The sequence below is a fragment of the Diplotaxodon limnothrissa genome, linkage group LG13 (genome assembly GCF_057381915.1).
Source record: "Diplotaxodon limnothrissa isolate DT_005_m linkage group LG13, D_limnothrissa_male_GT1.1, whole genome shotgun sequence".
NCBI classification, from domain to species: domain Eukaryota; kingdom Metazoa; phylum Chordata; class Actinopteri; order Cichliformes; family Cichlidae; genus Diplotaxodon; species Diplotaxodon limnothrissa.
Window position 1 is genome coordinate 188,486 of NC_140608.1, and position 16,439 is coordinate 204,924.

The window sequence follows — 16,439 nt, forward strand, 5'->3', positions numbered from 1 at the left end:
GAAACTATAAGGAAGGAATAAGAAGAGGGTGGCTCGCTGGCAGGCATCACAGGGATGAATGAGTAAGAGAGGAGGAGGTAGGGAAGAGTAAGCAGTTCCCACAAGCACTGAAATAAAGGAGGAGGCAGGGGTGGAGGAGGATGAAAGAGGCAGGCAAGAGATGTCAAAAGTGAGTTTGGGTAGTTCTGGTAAGTGATAGGGAGAGTTTAAGTTTTAAGGGCATAGTGAGCGAGAGCAAGAGTGAGAGAAAGAGAAGGGAAGGAACAGGAGAAGGTGGAAGAGAGTGGGATGGAGACAGACAGAGGGCAAGCCATGATTCAGCAGGGCAAGGCACATGTCATACACTTAAGTCACATAGAGTTTCGTGACTGTCACCCCCCCTCTCTCTCTATGTCTATCATCTCTTTCACTCTCTATTTCATTACCCAGAAATAAGTTGAAATGGCAGATAAATAACCAATTCCGCTACTCTCCACTTGGGCTTTTTAAGATATGCTGATCCAAACTATGTGAGAGGCTGCTTATACGGAAGGTAGATAGTATAGCTCTTCAGGAAGTTGGTGAAGCCTTTGGATTCATGAGGGATTTTTGTCCATGAAATTTCCATTTGGGAGCAAATAATAAAAGTGTGCACTTACATCATTCAGATTTCCACACACACGTAAATGGTCTGGCCTTTAGATAACACTTGTTTTTCCTTTGGAATACAAAAAAGGTTTTAGCACAAAGCCACATTCAGCCATTCATACAGAAAGCTGGATGCAGGGTTCAGTATTCTGGCAAACTCCACTCATACTCACGGACTGGAGAAGCCAGGGACTGATCCATCAATCTTCTGACCTGCACTATCTCTAAAGCCACAGCTGCTGTCCAAGCTACTGGCCAACCAGCTTGAGCAAATTTCTCTAGTCTTGCTCAAGTAGATGAGTTACTGGAGGGTCTGGGGTCTAGGGATCAAACCTTTGGACCACTCACTCGACCACCTAAGCCAAACATTTATTTTGACTCCCAGTGTTTCAAACTGAACTTGGATCCAGGCATCCTAATTGTTCAGGCGTGTCTGATTTTATCCAGCTATTTAAACGATTTAAGTGAGCTGACTAGTATGTCAACGGTCCCAGCAATCCCTCCCAGTAATTGATATTCCAATTACTTTGCCAGTTGAAAATATAGATATATAGAAGGCTGCAACATGAGCTAATGGAAGTTAATGTAATAGGAAACATGGAAAAGCAAAAGTTAGCTCAACAATAGTCCAGGTTTATAACTAAATACAACTGAACTGAAGCATAACCATCAAACCAAAAGTAAGTAATTTAGTACCATCAGTGTTACAATACTGCTAATATTGCCTGTGCAGCAAATGAGTAGAACTTTAACTGCTGAGAAGAGGAAAGTCTCCAACTTTTTACACTTAGAGGCTATTATCTTATAATGGTACATCCTCAAGTTGTGCGTTCAAAGGTTAACAGATTTGTATTAAAATGATATAAGGATACAAGGAAGGAGGGTAAAAAATCTTGGGATAACAGAAGTTACTTTTATTCCCACTTGCCATTTAGTATCATTCTGCCTTTTGTTGCAGTGCATTTTAATATGGCCATATGACCTGTGCACTGATCCCCGATCAGTCCTTTTGTTCTTGGTAGTTTAATGACTACAAGAGCCACATCCAGGTGAAGCAAAAAGCAGGAAGCACATCTTAATATACCCATGAGCTAATCTTCATTCATGCTAAGCAGAAAGGGTGTAATGAATTCAGTCTTATAATCAGAACGAAAGAGGGAATAAGACAGAAACAAAGAGGAATATAGTGAGAAAGAAAGTGGCTCCAATTTAGAGCAGATAACTTTAAATGAGGAGTCCATTGTTTGTCCATAGAAGCGAACAGCAACTCTAATGTTATTTCTTTGGCTTTTTATTAGGGTGCATACTTCAGTTAGTTACACGTTCAGTTTCTCTATTATTTTTAACTGATGAAATGGAGCAGTTTTGTTCCAGGGATACAAAAGTGAAGCAAACTGGGAAACCAGTCATATATATATACAGCATAGTAGGGATTTATTTTTTACTATGGCCAAATCAATGGTGGTAAATGTATTTAAACAGCAACATTATGCTATGTAAAAACACTTTATCATGCTTCTTGCAATTCCTATCATTGAAAGTGTAATCAAAAAAACACAAAATTTGACCCAGAAACTACTTAAAATGAAAAATAATAAAGAAATAATAATAAAGATGCACATGATTGCAAAACTGGTCTGAAAAATATAAGTATGAATAACTTACTGCATTTCTGCATTTAGTTTTTAAATTTTCACATAAACAGAAATTACCAACTAGAATTGACTTAAACTTCTTAGATTCAATTAGAGGCCGAGTTACATAAGAGAGCTGCATTTCTGTTCTCCCTCATAAATAAGCCAAAGCAAATCAATTGGGCTTGGCCTTAATTATTCTTGGTACATTTGGTCGTACATAATGTGAACTGCACTTAGTGATACCTCGTACTATTGATTAATCATAGGCAGGGAGAAGCATTCAAAGATTCTGTGTAAGTGACGGCAAAAAAGTGAGATTCAAATTGTTGAAACAAACAGGATCCCGCTGACAGAAAATGACACCAACCTCAGTTGTTAAGCGGTAAAGCTTTCAAAAAGGAGCATTAAAAAGCCATTTGGAGAGGCCAATTTCAAGTAATTTTGTTCTACTATCTCCCTCATCCAACTGTTCCATCACAGAGGTCTGCTCACCATTAGCACGTTCTCCACCTGCATTTGTGGAAAGTTGTCATAATCGTTTAAATCACTGCGGCAGCTAGGAAGGCTTTAGATGAGACAGTTGTTTAAAATCACCAAAGCTGTCTGGTTTAGTACACACACACACACACACAGCTACTTGTCTTAATATTAATAGTAAGTGAATTAAACAGGTACTTTTCTGCCATTATCACACTCATACACACTGTATATGGGGAATTCTATCATTATTACAAATTAGGTAATTATTTTGTTTAAAAACACAAAATAAACAAAAATACTCCCAGAGGTCCTTTGTATAAGCAGCCTATCATATATGTATTGTCAAGTGACCTCTCCTGGCTCTGTCAGTCATTTCAACTCACACTCTAGGAACAACCCCCTTAGGTAGCTCTAGTAATTATGGCAAACTATGACAAAGCGCGCCCTCTAATTTACTTAGAGTACTTAATTTTACCAAAACAATGAACTCGATCCCCTTCTTAAAACGAATCGAACCTTTACTGCAGCACTGTCACATCCTGAATGTCTTGCATATTTTTGAGCAATGATTTTTGAAAGTTGCATTAGTCCTTTTGGCGGTATCGTTGAGAACGTAGTATTACCTTTTTGGTTATTAGGATAGAAGACTCGATGGCATAAACATAGCTGGTTATTAATGATATTTTTGGAGTCTCATATCTTCTAGTTTCTATAGCAGAGGAGCCAGAAATATAGCCTGTAGGCGAGATATGGCCTGCCAAAGCATCCAGTCCACACCACTGGATTGCTTTGCAAAAAGAGAAAAAGAGAAAATTGCAGAGGGTTGATGGATAGTCTTTGGATTAAATTTTGCAGTATAATGGATTTGCATTTACAGAATGCTTTTCTAGTCTTATTTGCCAGTTTTCATCAGGAAGAACTGTTTTCAAATTCATTAAGAATGGATCACGCCATGAATTTGGTTCTCCAAATAAATTATTTCATCTGAGGCAGAGATCTGAATCATTGTCAGACAGACATCAGACATTACCCGTGTGCTGCCACAGGATACCAAAGGTATAAACCAAGAAACCATCACATAGAGTTTCTCTAGTTTTTAGTGATGACAGCAGACTCACTGAGAGCAGAAAATCTGCTTTTCTATGAGTGGCTTATTAAATGTGTAAATATGTTGTGATATGTGTCGACTACAGAATGTCCCTCCACTTTTTTTACTGCTTGCCATCCCTGTCCATGGCAATAGACTGGCGGAAGATAAATTGGGCTCAGCAATCAGTATCCATTAAGCTTCACTGCAGTAGTCGATTTTGCATTTGCCACAGAGTTCACCCACAAAGGGAGGAATATAAAGTTAGAGGACAATAAAGCTTCATGTGTTTTCTGCCCATTTAAAAGGAGATGAATGCAGAATGCTTTCTGTCATTGTAAGCAGAGGGAAATAAAAAGAGAGATTCAGCGATTACTGTTGATTCTAATGTTAGATACCGAGCGTAACGCATGCGATTAACTGATCAGGCCATCACTCATGTGCAAATCGATACTTTCAGACTTTACCTCTCTTCTAAATTAATTCCCCGTTAATTGTGTCTAATGATATGGCCCAGTAATGTGAGCTCTACTATATTATTCATTCATTACCTTCACCAGCTGCAGCCCACAGGAACAGCAGCCATGTTAATCCTGTTCTGTGACATTTCTGTGGTTCTTGAAAGCAGTTTAACAGGCGGTGTTTTCTAATGTGCTGTGCTTTGTGGTGAACCAGGTGGAGACTGAGAAATGGATGAGATTCAAGTGAGCCAGGATTGGCCCGAGTGGTCAATGAGGCACACCTGCAGCTAATTAACCCCTGTCTATATTCGTGTGTTTCATTAGGAGCTGACAGGCGAAGGCTATTAGCAGCGAACTGCCAACGCCCTGCTGAGGACCTGGACCCAAGCAGCCATGCTATAAATGACACTCCCACTTTGGGCTCTGAAAAAAGAAACTTCACGTGTGTGCAGGTGAACTCCTCCACAAAATATCAGCACTGAATCTACCTGCCTCGAAATAATCTGCTGGATATTTTCAATGAGAAAGTGAAATGGATAAACACATTTCGGCTATGTCCTGCATCACCTTGTCTCCCTGCAAGGAGGTTATTTTGTCATGCAGCAAGCAACACCGTCAGACAGTTTGCAAAACTTGGCAAGCTCGTGTAGAGGACAGAGCTCTGCTGAGAATTTACAGCCACCATCTAAATATACTTTACCCATACTGTCTTCTCATTTTTCCAAGTGCTCAGTGGCAGAGAAGTGCAACTTGGATAGTGCAGTCGAATCATGAGGAATGCAATCTTTGATGAGTAAAGGATCATTTGTAAGATAACTCACAAATGTTGCATAATTTCTGTGATTAAGGACCACGATTTTCTACCATGCACGACCAGCCTTTGGTTGCTGCAGTGCTTGGCAAAGTTGCTTGTGCCCTTGCAGCTAAAAGAACAAACCAAGCCTTCAGTGCTGGAACCAGAGTATAGAAATTAATGAGGTCCAGAATTTTCATCTTGATGTGTCACCTTTAATTTTTTTATTTTTCTGACTTAAGTTCAAAAACTGGACAAGGCTTTTATTTCACAGTTTCCCCCCCTTCCCTCTGGGGCAGTGTGATAGTGTCTTGGTTAGTCCTGTGAGGGGCCGTTCTGTGTGGTCGCTCTGTGTCTGTGCTTCCTCCCACAGTCTAAAGACATGCATACGGTTAGGTTAATTGGTGATTTTTAATTGGCTGTAGGTGTGAATGTAAGCATGAATAGTTTGTCTCCATGTTAGCCCTGCAACAGATTGGCAACCTGTCCAGGGGCTACCCTCTCTCTTCCCCATAACAGCTGGGCTCCAGCCCCCTTGTGACCCTAAAAAGAAAAAAAAAGGCTCTGCTCCTACTGAGCCTCAGATTTCCTCCTCATGCCTAAACCAACCAATTATCATTCCTCAGGCACTGAGGCATTGTACAGCAAGTCATAACTTTGTAGAATTCCCGTTGAACCTTTTCAAAGAAAAGACCACCTAGAGGATCACTGGATTCATGCCTGACCTATTCTGAAAAAAAAAAGGTAGAAAATTGCTAAGGTCCATACTTCATAGCTGATCACAGGCATGTGCTGGAGCTACACAGACTCATTCTGTTTGACTGAATGCTATCTTACTCTGGTGCCATGCGAATAGACAGACATCAAGATAAAAGACAAAATGAGATCAAAGCATTGCCACCCTCAAAGCATGGCGATGCCCGACTCTCACCTGGTCTAAAAGCTGGAGTTAGGTACCAGTTCAGCCATATTACTGATTTATAGAAACCTTTTAATTTGGCAAAATGAAGAAATTTGGATTCTGTGCTATCAGAAGTATTGTCTGTGAAGGTTCTCAGTCATCCAGGTCATCGTAGTCAAAGGAGCTTGCAAAGAAAAGCATCTGGACTTCTTTAAGTTGCTTGAAGACGTTTCACCTGTCATCCGAGAAGCTTCTTCAGTTCTAAGGTCAAATGGCGGAGAGTCCCAGATTTAAACCCAGTGGGAGTTTCCCCCCAAAGAGGGACAGAAGGACCCCCCTGATGATCCTCTAATCACCTGAACCAAGGTGTGAAAACAGGTGTGGGTCACAATCAGCCAGGGTTTCTGGTGGGCTCATAGTGAAACCTGGCCCTACACTATCATGTGATTTCCTGAGGTCCGATGGCCCAGGATGTGATTGGGCGTTAAGGCGTCTGGGGAGGGATCTCAAAACTGGATTATGGATGGCAGATATCTTTGAACAGAGGCTGTGGTTTACGACACCAACTGTCTGCCATCTATAATCCAGTTTTGAGTTCCCTCCCCAGATGCCTTAACCAGCTTTAGGGGCGATCGTGGCTCAAGAGTTGGGAGTTCGCCTTGTAATTGGAAGGTTGCCGGTTTGAGCCCCAGCTTGGACAGTCTCGGTCGTTGTGTCCTTGGGCAAGACACTTCACCTGTTGCCTACTGGTGGTGTTCAGAGGGCCCGGTGGCGCCAGTGTCCGGCAGCCTCGCCTCAGTCAGTGAGCCCCAGGGTGGCTGTGGCTACAATGTACAGTGTGTGAATGTGTGGATGACTGGTTTTGTAAAGCGCTTTGGGGTCCTTAGGGACTAGTAAAGCGCTATACAAATACAGGTCATTTACCAGGCCTTAACGCACATCCTGGGCCATCTGACCTCAGGAAATCGCATGATAAGGTGGGGTCAGGTTTCATAATGAGCTCACCCGAAACCCTGGCTGATTGGGACCCGCACCCATTTTCACACCTTGGCTCAGGTGATTAGAGGATCATCAGGGGGTCCTTTTGTCCCTCTTTGGGGGGGAAACTCCCACTGGGTTTAAATCTGGGACTCTCCGCCATTTGACCTTAGAACTGAAGAAGCTTCCCAGATGAGAGGTGAAACGTCTTCAAGCAACTTAAAGAAGTCCAGACACTTTTCTTTAAGAAGTATTCTGAGACCAGAAGAAAAACTGTCGGATTGATGCTAAAGTGTAATGTGATTATATGATAGTCTGTCATAATTGCAACTTTTGAACACAGAGTACAGATTGGGCTCTGATGACATGACACTATGACGTGCGAGTCTCACTAGACTGCATGCCTCAGACTCGTGCTGCTGCCACCTGCTTTCATCTGCTTTTTAGGTGAGGCACAGTTCATTTTGGACGTGCTCAAAATCCCACAAGGACACCTCAGATTCTACAATAAGCTATTTCAGTTTCCAGTGCGTCTTTCCTTAAACGATAAACATTATTTCCTATATTCTGTTGTTCACTTTTTTTCTCTGTTCTTACGATCTCCTTTTTCTCTGCAGTGCACAGTAAGTTCGCATCTGTTGTGCTGCTTCCAGCAGGGCCTAGGTCTCTGATGAGAGCGAGGGTGAAGCTGTGGAGCCCTGCTGAGGAGCAACACCACTGCCGCCTGTTCCCTCTTTATGTTTGAGTCATGATATGGTGAACTCCTGCAGACTGGTGACTCATTTAATCAGGAAAAATGCAGGTGGAACTAATTATAATAATGACAACATGTCGGTGTGACAGGAAGCTATTCCAGAGAGCCAACACCGTGTGTGGAACTGTGGGCCGCAGTCAACAAAGCCACTTTTTACATATGAAGAATATTTCACTTTCTATAGCTACAGGAGACGTACAGCATTTGTCAGTTAACATGTTATAACATTTACTACATAAAATGACACTTACATTAGTAACCAACAAACGTAGCTCAGCTTTATATTTACTCTGGTGCTGGTTTGGATCCATGGAAGTGGACCTTCTTTTTTTAATTTGAGTGTAATTGCTGCCTGATTATTGAAGGATAACAACAGAAGCTCATAGATTATTGCGCTATTTGTAATCCCATGCAGCTTCTTGCATGTATGCACAAACAAACACACAGTGAGAGGGGGAGATGCTGAAAATTACAAATGTGCAAGATGGATTCTTTTCATCTGGTTTCAAAGACACCTGCTGTCAAAAAGAGGATTCTTTTGTTGTCTTTAACGGGTAGTCTAGATGTGAATGTGGCCATTTTCTTCACTCCAGACAAATGCCAATTAAAAGTAGTCTGTGCCTCAGAAGTAGAGATCCATACAAAGCAAGCGATATCTTTTTAAAAAATATTTTCAGGTAAAATATGTCACATCCTTGAGCCAAGATTCAAAGGCTTTTAATCTGCTTCTCTATACAACTTTCCTAACTTTCTCATCTTAAGCGCTAGACTCGATCAGACCCCCTCAGACTTTGGTATTGTGAAGCTGTCAGTCATGCAGACTTGACATTTCTTTGTCCATATTGTGGTAGGATATGGATTTACCTTCCCACAATGAGTCAGTGTAATAAGGAGGGCTGATACCAGAGCTATTGCTGGTATCAGTACTCGTTTCCTCCTTGTCTTTCATATGGTGTAAATTCAACAGGGTGCCTCGTGAGACTCCACTTTGCACTTTCTGAAACTGTGTGACAATGCCAGGAAGGGGACTCAAGCATGCAGAAACATGAATGCAAAAATGTAAGGCACAGTTCACCCTTTAAAAACACAAACCTTCACTTAAAGAAATGTGCCAGCTTCACTTGAGAAGAGTAAACCAAGGATGTGGTAGAAGCGTTGTATGCGCTAACTGTTCTGCTTTCTTAGACATTTACTGCTCTATGTTTTTCGAGCTAGTCATCTATACTGCCTGTTCTATAATGTAACGCCTACAAAGAACGACTTTAATCATCTAGAGCTGGAGCAACATTGCATCTTATTGCAATGACCATATCTGAACAGGCAATATTAAAATCACCTACAGGTGACAGATCATTCAGGACTGATTTCAGCCCAGTGGAAACACACATTGCTTTCCTTTCAGAGCTAGCATTTTTAGTTTCTTTTAATGATATTGATCTGAGAAGACCCATATTAGAAAAGAAGCCTTCTTCCTGAATCCCAGTGGGAGCAGAAGATGACAAATTACTTTGCGATTGCCTGTATATAAATATGTGTCTGGTCTTATTTTAACTGAACACAGAAGTTTGTGTTTTCGTGTCTAACTTCTAGGAAAACCAAATGACCATAGCTTCTGAAACATTCACTGGGGGCTATGGAGCCTTAGATTGAAATACCATTCATGCGTAGTTCTTTTATAAAATACTGCATATGTACATTTGATGAGCGATTTTCAGTTTGTGGTCTCTTTTTGTTCGCAGATATTTCCACGGCGGTGAACAAACACCATTCATCACAAGCTCAGCAGATCGTTATTGTAGCCACAATTATACAAGGTGACTCATATTTTTGTTGCCTCAACAGTTGGTCAGTGATAAAAGCTGGAAGCTTAAAGAAATCACACGTTTTATGTTTCCTTTATATCTTACGGATTGAAACATGCAGTATGATGTGAAATACAGGGTTGTATTCTTTTGGAAATTGGACTTGCATGATTACTGCACTGTTATTGTCTGTGGCGCGCACAAACCTGCAAAGCATGAAATCAGATCTCATAAAGATAGTGTGAAGTAAATTTGTTCTCTGGTTTAACTCAGTAAATCTTTCTCACTGCGTCTGTGGGGTGTGATATGATGCATGTGCTATAGATGAAAATATGCTGATTCTGAGTCTCCCTTACAACGCTGTAAAACTACAGCGTCTTGGCTCCCGGGCCTTCAGTTCAGAAGCTTTCGATATGTTTTTCAATGTGGCCAGAACAATAATTGAAAGGCCATGTAGATCATGGAAGCAGTAAAGAAGGAGATTAATGTAAGGAAGCAAGAAGAGATTAAAACTATTTAAAGAAAATATGGTCTGGGTCTCATCTGTGGTTGTTCCTGAATACTGTAAAAGTTCTTCAGGATACGTAATGCCAAACTGCAACCTTCCAGTTTGAACAACAAAAGCTTTGTTGACAATGAAGAGAGTTTGAACTCAATTTCTTGAGCAATGAAAAGATTTGACATACTGCATGTAAGGATGGCAACAAAAAGCCTTTGTTGCTCTTTGACAGATTCGGGAGAAACCTAAATAAATCTCTGATCTCAAAGACATCCTGTCAAACAAGTTGGGTGACAAGCACAGTGTTAAGCCATGCCAGCATTTAGAGAACTAAATGTGCATCAGTGAGTCACGTATAAGCTGTGCTCAGCCTCCATATAGTTTGGAAGTTTTGCCTTTATTCTTTTAGACTTGGCTAAGTTGGGCTCCTCATTACACCACATATTTTTTTAAACCCTGTATTTTCCAAGTTCTCCCACATATTTTAAGAAATCGTGACTGCCAGGTGCTATCATTTCTCTGCCAGAGAAAATATTAAAGCATCTCACATCCCTTTGTGACCTTGTCCTGTACCCACCTGGGAATGGGTGTGCACAACATCCACATTCCTTATTTTGAAATGGTTATACTGTTGCCATTTATTTCATACGACACTGAAAGGCTGACTTTTTTCAGCTTGTAGTATTTTTACACCAGGACAGAGCCAAACGAGCAAAATTCTCTGTCAGCCCACTCCCCATTCCCACTGACTTACAGACAATATTCTAGATAATTGTTTCCTGTTTGCCCATCTCTAGACTGAAACAATGAAATTCCAAGGAATAAAATATTATTCCAGCATATTTTGCGTCTTTTGATAATTTGAAAAGAGTTTACATTATAATTCTCTGGGTTTGCATTTTGAGCTGCATGTGGCTGCTTTTAAGTGGTTACCCACAGTTTTAAATGGTTTAGCTTGAAGCTGTTATATAAAAATTTAACTTAGAAGAAATGAGAATGTGCTGCATTTCTACGTTTTATCTAACAGCAAAAGTAATATTTCTACTTTTGACTACTGAGCAAAATAAATCAATCTGGCAGCTCTTACTCTCAAAGCTTCCCCAGTGTTTTGATGTATCGTCGCTTAAATTATAATAATAATTAACTTAATCATATCGACATATTAATAAAGATGTTGTACATGATCTTTTACCTCCTTCCTCTACAGGTTATCTATTAAATGTAACCCTGGCTGATGCCATTTCTTATATTCCATTTGATTACGCATCCATTATTCAATACTTTATAATACAACTTATGATTGTGCCCGTTTCTTTCAGAAGACAAAATTTCTTCCTCATTGGCTGCCTTGTGATTTTGCTTGTATAGTCACTGGAGTCACGGCACTCCTTTCATCCTTGGAGACCCTGAGACAGTGCGATAGCCCTCCTCACAAGACGTGCACTTTCATCCGGCCTCTCTCCTCCTCGTTCGTGCCCGTCCTTCATTTCCACCGAGACCCCAGCTTGCCAGAGGTCCTTGGCAGCGTTTGTCTGCCCTGCTGGTGAACCTTTTTAGCTGGCGCAATTCAAACCTCAGTCCATCTGAGGCCCTGCCACTTAGTGTTAGGAGATGAGTTGGACAGAAAACTGTAGGCAGGGGAGAAGGGATAAGGTCTGATGCTTGGACAAGATGCGTGGTGAGCAAAAGATGGCACGGAGGAGGTTAGCAAGAGACAGATGGGGGCGAGAGGGCTGTCTGGAGGGAAATTTGGAAGAGGGAACAGGGATGTCAACACTGAGGCAAGCTCGAGCACGAGACACAGAGGTAACCTGAGAAATTAGGATTTGATTAACTACAAGCAAAGGAGTCAAGGAGAGTGATGCTGTGACAAGATTATCTAAGGGTTGAGGAAAGAAGAAAGGCCACAATCTGCCACTCTTCTTTTCCAACTTTGCACTTACCAACTTTTCGAGGAGAACGTAGTTGAATAAAACAGGGAAAAGAAAGAAAAAAGATGGTGTTACTGAAAAAAGAAATCCATTGCCTAGACAACATTGTAGAGAACAGAAAACAGAGATGTGTCAAAAATGGGTCCGCTGGCTGAAAAAGAAATAGAAACTGTTGAGAATGACCTGAAAGCAGGACAATCTTTTTTTTTCTCCTTTAGAAAAGGAATTGAGGACAGGCACAGAATTGGAGAAAGTAGCAAAAATAGATGAAAAAGATCAGAAGTGAATGATGGAGTAGTGCAGGTTAAAGCAAACAGAAAGGTGTGGGGGAGGTGGGAGTTTTTATTTTATTTATTTATTTTTATTTTTTGTGTGTGTTTGTCTTTGCCAGAATAATTTAGAAACATTTTTTTTGAAAGGACCCTGTTTTCCTTTTTCATAGTGCTGGATTAATTTAATTTGAGGTCTCTCAATGCACAATAATGGCTTGGTAATGCTTAGACAATTTGTATGGAAATTCACCTCGAAGAATCCTGGCTATTATCACAGAGAGAAATAGTAGGTGAGATAAGAAAACCAATTTGAAGCTATGGTTACCGTGTGGTTCTTTGTTAGGTAAAAGTTCAGTTTTTCTCACCTAAATGCTAATTCCTTCACCCCTGGAGGACATTATGTCCTACAAGTATTTTTTCTAAAGAACAAAAAGTGCATGCAGTTTTTTCTCTGAAAGTACAAAAAAGATTCACGAATCACTCTTATGCACAGTTTTACTCATGGACAGGTGCAAGTCTGACATCTGACCTCAACCTGCTTGAACATGCATGTCACTGGCAAGAGAGAGAAAGAAAAAAAAACCCAAAACAGAAATAAACCTGAACATCCAATCCCCAATTAATTAACTGACTGAATTCGTTTCACAGCTTAGTAATATTATTTCTAGCAAAACTTCTGGTGAGTTTCGGAGCACTTGTTAACTTCCATCTATTATATGGAGATAAATTACAAGTATTTTTTGTATATTCATCTCCCGTTGTGTAGTTAATAGACCTTTTAGCATGTACTATTAATAATACTAATAGTGCATGCTAAAAAGTAATATGAATATTGTAAATAATATTAATTTTAAACGTGTACCAAATTCTCCGAGACTTTTCTGGAAGCTTTTATTAAATTTACAGGTAGTGTACAGATCAAAGGGGTAATTATCAAAATACCATCAAATAAGTTTGTTCTCTTAGTACAAGTACCTGCTGCAGTATCCCCCCCCCTCCTCCTCTTTGTTTCAGAGAACAATGGTGCTATGAACATCATGTCTAATGTGCCTTCAGTTGGATCAACAAAGCAGAATGACAATCAGGAGCTGTTTTTCTCTGACATTTGACAAATTGCTTAGCTAAGTGATGGGGGTGGTAACATTTCTTAGCTACCAGTACATTCAGGTCAGTAGGTTGGTGTACAAACAAAGCGATGGATGTCACTTCAGTGAACACTGCTGTTGTTCTAACAAGGACAATTACCCTAATACTCATTTGGAATTAAAAACCTCATTACAGAGACTTAATTAATGATCTGGAAAGTAAAGGATATTAACAAATAGCGAGCAATAATGCTGCATTCGCCACATCTAATCAACATGTCTCATTCTCCTTTGCAATCAAGTATAACACTTCATATTCCTAACAGGGAATTTAGATTTTAATAACACTGCAGTGAGTCTCCTTTGTTGGACATTGGGTCATTGGATGTCTATGGGGTAAAAATTCCAAGGCGTATCTCTGTCCATTTATGGTAAATAGTGCTATTACAGCATGGTGCTTGTTAGTAAAAAAGTCACAGATAAGCTATTGTACTGCCACAACGTTAGTGCCCGCGTGACAAGGTTGCATATTTTTTGGAATGAGCTGAGGAGACCTGGGAAATTAATATGGAATAGATAGTGAGGAGTAAGGACATAAGTTAGGGCAATTTGTGTTCTTCCCTCAACTGTGTGACATTGAGAGCACCGTGTGTTTGGGAGATAAAGAAATGAGAGAAGTGACATTAGTCTGACTCAGAGAGGATATTTGAGAAGGCACTGAAGAGAGGAGAAAATGAAAAGGTAATAGGAGGACAGATTATGAGTTTGTGTAAAGAAAGTGCAGCGAACATTAGAAGGAAGGACAGCCAAGGCTGGAATGCTGAATATTCTATAAATTATTGCTACCTAAACATAAAAAGAAGGAACACTGTTGAACTACTGGTGATTGTTGTCAAGAATGTGGAATATGTTGATATCTGGCTTTCATCTATCTTTCTCAGCGTCTTCACCTGTCTAAAATCAAAAAATTAGAAAACATTGTCTGAATCTGACGAGGAATCATATTGTATCATATTTCTAAGCCCACAGCCCTGCTGGAATTCAAAGCAGGAGGCCAAACTCACCTGGAAACAAAGTAATCAGTGCAAGTAGAATAATAGCTGCTAAGATTAAAAGAAATCTACTTTATACAATGCATGTGCATTTCAGGGTACAAACTAAATGTAATATCCAGATATATTTTCGCTCAAGGGGAAAAGCCCTTCCATGATTGCTTTGCTGCTGCCATGATTAATAACACCTCTGAAGGAATATGATATATGCTTGTATGACAAGTTTTAAATGTAAACTGTCAAACACACTGAAAAGATTCCTATTTTTACTCTGTATGAACCATACTGACACAGTATGTCTGGTTTGCATAGCAGACCAAGGAGCGGCAGCAAGGACATGCTCAGTAACTCTCAATATATGCTAGTGAATATTTCATTTTTCCTTTTGGGTTTTTGATGTAGATCAATAGTCTGAAAAATAGATCTTATGGACCCAGACCCTTTCAGAATGAGCTTTCTTTCTCTCGTGTTCACTTCTTTATTATACGTTTGAGTTTATGGACTTATTGTATCATAGATCTAGACACACTGTATCCACTGGAGGTTAAAAAAAAGAAAAGAAAAACAAAGTGCGTCTTACTTGGGTCCGACAGGATGGAGTCAGTCTTGGGCAGAAACTGGTCACAGCGGATTCCTTGGTATCCTTCTCGACACCTGATGGAAACAGGAACATAATTATTAGTCAAGTAATCAAAAACTCTAGCTGGGAAACTACGCAAATGACCTTTATACATTCAATTAATTTAAGAGGGCCTATTATGTTTTTGCTTATTTTTATATGTAGTCGACACATGTAAAAGTAATCCCAGTGGCTTTTCCTGTAGATATCACTGATATGGTTAATTTAGTGACAACCTATAAGAGGAGAGAGTTGTCTTTAAAGTTTGGTGGAAAGGAGCTGAAATGGTTCGTTTCAGACATACATGAACACAGTGGAAACACCACTGTTCAGTATAACACACACACACACACACACACACACACACACACACACACACACACACACACACACACACACACACACACACACACACACACAATAAAGACTGATTTTAAACCGTGAATCATGGATAGCTACTCTCACTGAGTCACAAAACAAAAGAGTTAGAAATGAACATAACATCTCCCCTCATGTCGCAGGTTCGGTCACTATTTTTCTTGGTGATGTGAGCTTTTCTTGTTGCTCTAGTTTCTTCATCAGCCACATTGTGCAAGTCATCTCATTCAAAACTTTAGCATCACTATGTCTTGATGCATGCTCAATCATCCAGGTGAGGAAATCCCAAAAACTTAATTACGTTCATCTGGATGTAACATTTTCAATGAGAGAAAAGTTTCAGTGGGAAACCAAACAACCTCTGGGTAAGTGGTTGGCACAACACAGAGGAGCTAACTCATCAGGCCAGGACTCTGCAGTCTATTCACACCTACAGGCCAGTGGACACTCTTTCAATGATGAGGATGTAACATCCTGGACAGGGAGGAACGCTGGTTTGAGCGCGGAGTCAAGGAGGCCATTTACGTGAAAAGGGAAAGACCATCTCTGAATCGAGGAGGGGGCCTAAGGGTAACCATCATACAATTCTGTGACTGCAGCCATTCCCCAACTCTCTGTGAATGGTACTCATGGTCTTTGATTGGTGGTTGTTGACCAATGGTCATGACAATTAGCATATCAAGATGAAGATAATCAAGAAACTGACCTCATAGCTCATTGTTAGTCAGTGGTGCTAGTTTCAGTCATTGTGCAAAGGTACTGTTTAAAAGGTTGGGGAAACCTGCAGTCACCTGAGACTAAAGAAGCCACTTGGACGATGATGAAATATTTCTCCAACTGAAAACGCTACGTCCAGATGAACAGAAGTATCTACTATGTTCCTTCATCTGGGACTAAAAATAATTCTGCATGCTCATTTTTGTTTTTTAGATCTTTTCTACAGTTCTCTTCTTACTTAAAATGATGTAAACATAAGAGCTACAAAGAGAGTACAGCCTCCTCATCAAAGGAAGCAAACTGACAAGAAGAAATTATTGGTGGGGTGATCTTTAGGGGCAGAACTCTCTACTAGCAAAAATGTGT

The 16,439-nt window shown here is 40.2% G+C and overlaps 1 protein-coding gene across 1 annotated transcript in view; it reads right to left on the reverse strand.

Annotated features, from left to right (window-relative positions):
• Window positions 1-16,439, reverse strand: part of nrg3a (neuregulin 3a) — a 340,830-nt gene that overhangs the window by 41,091 nt on the left and 283,300 nt on the right. The window contains exons 3-4 of the mRNA XM_085369829.1: window positions 14,940-15,013; window positions 11,963-11,965 (exon numbers count right to left, since the gene is read on the reverse strand). Coding sequence (XP_085225955.1) covers window positions 11,963-11,965; window positions 14,940-15,013 — 77 coding nt within the window. The remainder of the gene's footprint in view (window positions 1-11,962; window positions 11,966-14,939; window positions 15,014-16,439) is intronic.